Consider the following 7,112-nt stretch of genomic DNA (forward strand, 5'->3'; position numbering starts at 1 on the left):
TTTTTTTCCATTAATAAAGGGCTTTGGAAGAAATTTATTTTTTTCTGAAAAGCATTTTCAGTATTTTTTCGAGCTCTGTCGTAATATTCAAAATGAATAGTAATAGTAGCATTTATTGAGCCCTTACTGTGCGCCCTCTCCACTGTTTGCGTGCTCTCGGGGGACGTCCCATTTAAGCCTCCATCATACTCCCCATCGTAAAGAGAGACTCCAGGGCTCCGGTCGCATCCCCTGCGGAAGGTGACCTGCTGCTGCATGATAAAGGTCACTGCCTCCCCCAAGGTCATCGCCATCCCGCTCTCAGTCCCTGTTGCACCTCAGACCACTTTCCTTTTGCCCCAAGTACGTGCTTTGGAATTGCGTGCAGGTCTGTGGTGACAGACTCTCGGACTTAGTTTGTCTGAAACTATCTGTAGTTCACCCTCTTTCTCAGAAGATATTTGCCCGGGTCGCGGCCTGTTATCTTTGAGCACAGTGAGGACATCGTCCCATGTCCTCTGCCTATCTCCTCACCAGAGCTCTGGCAGCAGCCTGGACTGGGGGCCCGCTGGCCCTTGTGTCCCTGGGCTGGGACACGCGTGTTTCCCATAGAAGCGTGTGTATCATCGCCAGAGTGTATCACACGCTTAAGTGCCCTGGGGCTGAGAAGCCTTTTTAGCCGGGCACGGGGACCCACCCGGTCCGTGGAACATGGTCTCTGTTCAGAGATGCATCTGCTAGTTTTAAAGTAGCTTGTCCGTACTGCGATTGAATTTTAAGGTATCTTTGCAGAAAACTGGAGCTATTGAGGCATCATTTGGGATTTTTCTTCCTAGATTATGAATATTACAAAGTAACATCAGGGGCTCCTGGGCGGCTCAGTTGGTTGAACATCTGACTTCGGCTCAGGTCATGATCTCGCAATTCATGAGTTTGAGCCCCACATCGGGCTCTGTGCTGTCAGTGTGGAACCTGCTTTGGATCCTCTGTCCCCCTCTCTCTCTGCACTTGCCCCGCTCACACTCTCTCTCTCTCTCTCTCTCTCTCAAAAATAAATACTTAAAAAAAATAAAATTTTTTTAAAAAGTAACTTCAAAAGAATTAATTTGAGACTAAAAGTATTTGAAATAAACGTTGAAATGAGGACCAACGTGAAAATAATAAGCAAATTTAAGCCTTGGGCTTTCTAACTTTCTTGCTAATGTGTTCCTAATGTTTTACATTTTTTACTAGAAAAGCACATTTATGTATCCTTTCATACCTTATGAGTTGCAGGATTTTTAAACACCGTATTCCTTAAAAGTGAAACAGTATAGTTTTCTCTTGAAATTTATTGCCTTTACATTAGCTTGCACTGTGATTCCCTTTGAAGAGCTGAACACAGGACGTATATTTTTTAGTGAAGCAGTTATTTAATACCAGCAGCTCTCCATTAAAGATCTTCCATGAATTTGTTCCTTTTGTTTTCCAGAATAGCCTGTGTGAGTGCCCCCAGTGTTTACCAGAAACTGAGAGAGCTACACAGAGAAGACTTTTCTATATACATCTTTGAATATGACAAAAGATTTGCTATATACGGAGAGGAGTTTATCTTCTATGATTACAATAATCCATTGGATTTACCTGAAAAAATTGCTGCACACAGTTTTGACATCGTAGTAGCAGATCCCCCCTATCTGTCCGAGGAGTGTCTCAGGAAAACGTCAGACACCGTCAAGTATCTGACTCAGGGCAAGATTCTGCTGTGCACAGGTAGGTGCCGGATTGCACGACTCACGAATGTTGACCAGGAGATGTTCCAGTCTTAGGTTCCAGGAGTTGGAAGCGATCTCAGAACTCAAATCCTGGGGGCGCCTGGGTGGCGCAGTCGGTTAAGCGTCCGACTTCAGCCAGGTCACGATCTCACGGTCCGTGAGTTCGAGCCCCGCGTCAGGCTCTGGGCTGATGGCTCGGAGCCTGGAGCCTGTTTCAGATTCTGTGTCTCCCTCTCTCTCTGCCCCTCCCCCGTTCATGCTCTGTCTCTCTCTGTCCCAAAAATAAATAAACGTTGAAAAAAAAAATTTAAAAAAAAAAAAAAAAAAAAAGAAGTTACATAACCAGTCTCTCTGTGCCAGGTTTCCTTATCTGTAAACCGGGACTGGTAACACTACCCTCCTTTCAGCGTTGTTGGAATTAAGTGACATGATACACACAGGGTGTGGTCTGGCACATGGTGAGTGTGCTCTGAGTGTTATTTTTACTCACCCTCATCAGGAATAGTAGCAGTGTTTGATCCAGCCTTACATGTGATGAGAGAAGTGTGGAATTGATAACGTTAAGCTGAACTGCCCAAGGTTACAGAGCTAGACAGTAGATTAAATTGATCTCACCAGCAGAAGAGTTTTCTTACTGGTGAGAGTGGCATTCTTTCTTAAGGTGGACATGCGGAGCGTTGGCGGAGAACTAGAACGTTCCCTCATGGTCTGTCTCCTTGGGGCGGCCGGCGTCCAGGGCCCCTCAGGCTGGGCCGAGCCGGGAGCAGAGCTGCAGGGGGTCTCTTGTCCCTGAAGCTGGAGAATTGTCAAGAAGGTGACTCTGGTTGTCACAAGTAATATTTACCTAAGGGTTATCAATTCAGCGGTTGTTTGCTAGCCCTTTGTGCCAGCTGCCAGGCGGGCGGGGGCCCCGGCTTCGTGGAGCCTACCTTTTAGTTTCAGAAGATAGGCTAAAAAATGTAACCGAACAGATGGGAGAGGTGATGACCAATTCTGAGAAGTGTAGTGAAAGAATCAGAAGGGCCCGGCAGGCACTGAGAACCATGAGGGGTGTCCTTCAGGCCGGGCAGGCAGGGGTTCTTGGAGGAGTAGCACTCCAGGGGAGACCTCGAGGGGTGGCCCCCAGGGCCTGTGGCCCCCTGGTTCTTAGAGGGATGCGGGGAGCCCTGCCCCCTCACGTGTGCAGGTAGCACGGCTGGAGTGGGGGGAGGAGGCGACAGGGTCCCTTACAGGTGACAGCTGCCATTGTTGGGACTTTCATTGAAAGCTGTCGGCCCCCAACTGATGGGACCCAGTTTGCCTCAAGAAGTGCACTTTCACTCTGTGCTGGAAAGGATTTAGGGCACAGGTGGGAGCAGGCCCTATGAGGGTGTGTCCAGCTGAGACAGGCGTGGACAAGGTGTGTCAGTAAAAAGGTGGGCGGGGGTGGAGCGAGGTGAAGGCAGAAGAGCCTGCTATGCTCGGATGTGGAGGGAAGGGGAGAATCTGGGGCGAACCCTGGGTCTCCTGCCTGTGTGAGCTGCAGAAGCACTTTATGCAGTGGGGTGTCTCGGGAGAGGTGCTCAGAGACACCCAGGGGCTGTGTCCACAGCGGTGGCCGTGGGCCAGGCAGTGGGTGGGACGTGGGGACCAGTCAGCCAGAAGCTGGTGTGAATGAGTTCCAATGAGTTTGCAAGATTAGATGTGAATGAGAGCGGGGTTCTTGACTCAAAGTTGGAAAACACTAGTTCCTAGTAATTATTTTTACTCTCCGTATGTTACTTTGTGGAACGTGCCTTTATTTCTAAATTTCTAAGTGTCTCAGTTTTGTAGAGGTAGGAAAACTATTTTTTAAATTAAAAAGGAGGGGCGCCTGGGTGGCTCCTTCGGTTAAGTGACCAACTCTTGATTTCGGCTCAGGTCATGATCTCATGGTCGTGGGATCGAGCCCGGAGTCAGGCTCTGTGCCGAGCTGAGCGTGGAGACTGGGATTCTCTCTCTCCATCTCTCTCTGCCCCTCCCCCACTGGTGCATGCACACGCTCTGTCTCAAAAGAAACTTAAAAAACTTAAAGCAAAAAAAAAAAATGTTAATTAAATTTGTTGAAGAAAGTGAAAAAGGATATAAAGAATTGACCTTCCCCCATATTTATTGAGTGATACGATCATCTCATTACCTTGCGTATTCTAGTCTAGAACCCCTCACCACTCGTGGTGGCACAGTGGTTGGTATTTCAGGCTTCGAGTTCACTGGATCTGTTCCCTTCAGGTGCCGTCATGGAAGAAGAGGCAGCGAAACTTCTTGGCGTGAAGATGTGCAAATTTATTCCAAAACACACCCGGACCTTGGGAAATGAGTTTCGCTGTTATGTGAATTATGATTCTGGACTAGACCGTGAAATCTCAGTGTAGATAGTAACATAACACAGTAAAGGATCCTATGTGATGTTTCTCTCTATTTCCTTGGTAGATTGAAAAGCTATAACCTCCTCCTGTCCCCTAGAATGGGGCTGGCTCTGGCCTGATTTCCAAAATAAAGAATACAGCATCTCATCATGACTTCCTTGTTGCCAGGGCTCGGGATGCCTTTGCCAACTTGAGTCTGTGGATTTGTCCTGGGAAGAAATCTTACAACCTGTCTAAAATCCGCTCTCCTCACCTAAGAACAGGTTAAAGCCAAAGTACAGACAGCTTAGTGGCTTGGCCACGGCCTGGATTAGGACCCAGGCCTCTGCCTCAGGCCATCTGCCCCCTTAAAACAGGCCCATTCTGGCTCTACCCAATGGGCTGCTGATTCTTCTCGGCAGCTTTCCTGGGGCATCGCAGGACTTGTGAAGGGGACCGTCATCTGATCTGCCCCTGAAGGAGATACCACTTACCTCCGTGAAAGGAGGTGATAATTCTTGGAACTAGTATTAATTCATAATCCTCGGAACTAGAGCCTTCTGGATTTTTCCTTCTTGTCCCTATTTATGGAGGGATGACAGGAGCGCAGCCCGGGTGCCGCACGCTCAGCACCCCCCCCCTCCCCCGCACCCTCAGCTAAAGCCGCGTCAGCTGCTCCGAGCTGCCTGAGAAAGTGCCATCAGCAAACCAAACACTATGGTAAAAAGGAGGTGAGAAGTCTGCTGGCCTCTGCTGTGCTGCAGAAACTGTTCATCACGCATCCGCATCACAGAACATGCCTCTTCAGCTACCCAAAGGAATGATCTGCTGATGCCTGCGACTTGGATGGATTTCGAGGGACTTGTGCGGAGTGAAGAAAGCCAGTCCCCAGAGGTTACCTCCTGTGTTTCCATTTATGTAACAACATTCTTGAATGGAGAGCAGATTGGTGGTCGGCAGACGTTAGGATGGGGGTACGGGGTGGGTGTGGCCATAAAAGGGAGACCTTCACGGAACTCGTCTGCATCTTGACTGTGCAGCCGTGACACAAGACTCCGCAGACGGGGTCACGCAGAACACACGTGCACACGCACGCGTACCACTGGGGAGCGCTGAGTCAGGTGTGTGGGCGGTCCGGATGCCCATTCCCTGGCTGTGGTCCTGCGCTTATGTAAGATGTTACCACTGCGGAGAACTGGGGAGAGGACACACAAGACCTCTCTGCAGTAATTCTGCAATTTCCTGTGAAGTCAGAATCATTTGCAAATAAAAAGTTAAAAAATAACCCCTCTGGGAAAGGAATAACACTTCCCATCTCACGTGACTCGCTTTGCTATCGAAACGTGAAAGGCAGCGAAGTGTGTCGCTGGCCGGCAGAGCTTTATGTTCTCTCCGACCTGCTTTCCGGCAGTTTCCCTGACAGAAGCGCTCTGGCCCCAGGTCCTCGGTGGGGCGGTGGACCCGCAGTGCACGTGGAGAGGGAGCGAGAAATGTTGGCTCTTGAAAATCAGGATGGGGGGATGGCCGCTCCCCGCGAGAAACCCACCTGTCCCTGAGAGCCTCGTGCGTGGGCGCCCGTGCCCAGGAAACGGGGGGGGGAGGGGGGGGGGCGAGCTTGCCCCCCCCCGTTAACTTTTCAGTCCTGTATTGTCCTACTTTGGGATAAGTTTTCATTTACTTAAAAAAAAATCACTTGGTATTTTTATGAGACATTTATATTTTTATCGGTGTGTCGGCACCTGGCACATGTGAAGGGTTCAATAAATGTTCTTTAGAAAATAACCCCCACCTTATTATTTCCTCATGAGTCAGTTTAGTAAAAATTACCTAGGCCACCGACAAATAAATGTTAGTAACAAATCATGTATACAAACGTAATGTGTAACTTAGGAATTGGGGGCACATAGCAGCCTAGAAATACAGAATTTTAGCTTTCCTGGAAGTCTAGCCTTTAGATGACGAAGAGAAACCTTATTCTTTCACAGAGGGTGGGGGAGGGAAGGGACAAGGCTCAGCGCATTAAGCCTTCAATCACGTTGAATAACAGGCGGCCAACGCGTGTTTTATTGCTGCGGACCCCTTGCATGATTTCAATTTTAGGAAACCTGTGTTCACACGTGGCCGCTTCTGGATTTCATCAGAGGCGGGCGTCTCCACCTCTGCAGTCTTCGGAAACACGAGGCGGGGCTGCCGTGCCCCTGGCCTCTGGCTGGCACACACGGGGCAAAGGAGCAGCGGGGTGGGAGGAAGGGGTGCCCGTGCTGCCCGGAGGCCTGGAAGTAAGCTTCCTGAATTCTTGGGAGCACCCTCGCCTCTCACACCCGACCAAAGCACTTCAAAAGCTGAAAAGGACACGTTTATGAAGTCCTTTGCTAATTCAAAGATTTGCACCGAGCCACAAAGTAACCATAGTAGGAGGGGAAAGAGGGAGGATGATAATATCCGGTCTGCTGACCGCTGTGAAGTCCGTACATACTCGGCTGCGTGTCTGGGGGCGATGGGAACGCGGACAGCTGGAACGAATGACGCGCCGGAGTCACTTTTGAAGCCCCGTTTCAGAGGGACACTTCACGCTCTTCCCTTGCTCAGAGCAGGAAGCGGAGGCCAAGAATGACCCTTCTCTCCCCTTCGCCTTTGCTACAAGACATGCTGTAAACCGAGAAGTTTGGGCCATTGGCCCCTGCAAGCCGAGCCGCTGGCATTTGTGATGGGTGTTGATCGCTATTCCCAAATGATTCGGTTTTTCTAAAACAAGCATACGGCAGAGATACTGTCGGTTGGTTGGAAAAAATCTTCAGGAACCAGCAAGGCGTGTCCATTCCAAGGGTGGCCACGGAGCTCTTCAGTGACAGAATCCCTTGACGGAACGTAGTCACCGTGGCACATTTGGAGAGGAGGGAAGAAGCTATGAAAGTCTCACGGGCGGAGCCCGGGACCATGAAGTCCCACATCCACCCAAGGCCCGCTGTGAACTGTGGGGAACAATAATCAGTGTGCTGGAGACCCGCAGGGGGAG

General features: G+C 49.8%; 1 protein-coding gene across 5 annotated transcripts in view; it reads left to right on the plus strand.

Annotated features, from left to right (window-relative positions):
- The window catches only part of EEF1AKMT1 (EEF1A lysine methyltransferase 1), a 29,887-nt gene that overhangs the window by 20,642 nt on the left and 2,133 nt on the right, over nt 1–7,112 (plus strand). For 3 of the 5 annotated variants that reach the window (XM_060637573.3, XM_060637571.2, XM_060637572.3), the window contains exons 4-5: nt 1,451–1,731; nt 3,981–4,264. In XM_060637573.3, coding sequence (XP_060493556.1) covers nt 1,451–1,731; nt 3,981–4,123 — 424 coding nt within the window. In that variant the 3' untranslated portion in view covers nt 4,124–4,264. Of the gene's footprint in view, nt 1–1,450; nt 1,732–3,980; nt 4,265–7,112 lie in introns of those variants that run through there. The other 2 variants (XM_060637574.3, XM_060637575.3) reach the window with 1 other exon arrangement.

Source organism: Panthera onca, chromosome A1, assembly GCF_046562875.1.
Source record: "Panthera onca isolate mPanOnc1 chromosome A1, mPanOnc1 haplotype 2, whole genome shotgun sequence".
Classification (NCBI taxonomy): Eukaryota; Metazoa; Chordata; class Mammalia; order Carnivora; family Felidae; genus Panthera; species Panthera onca.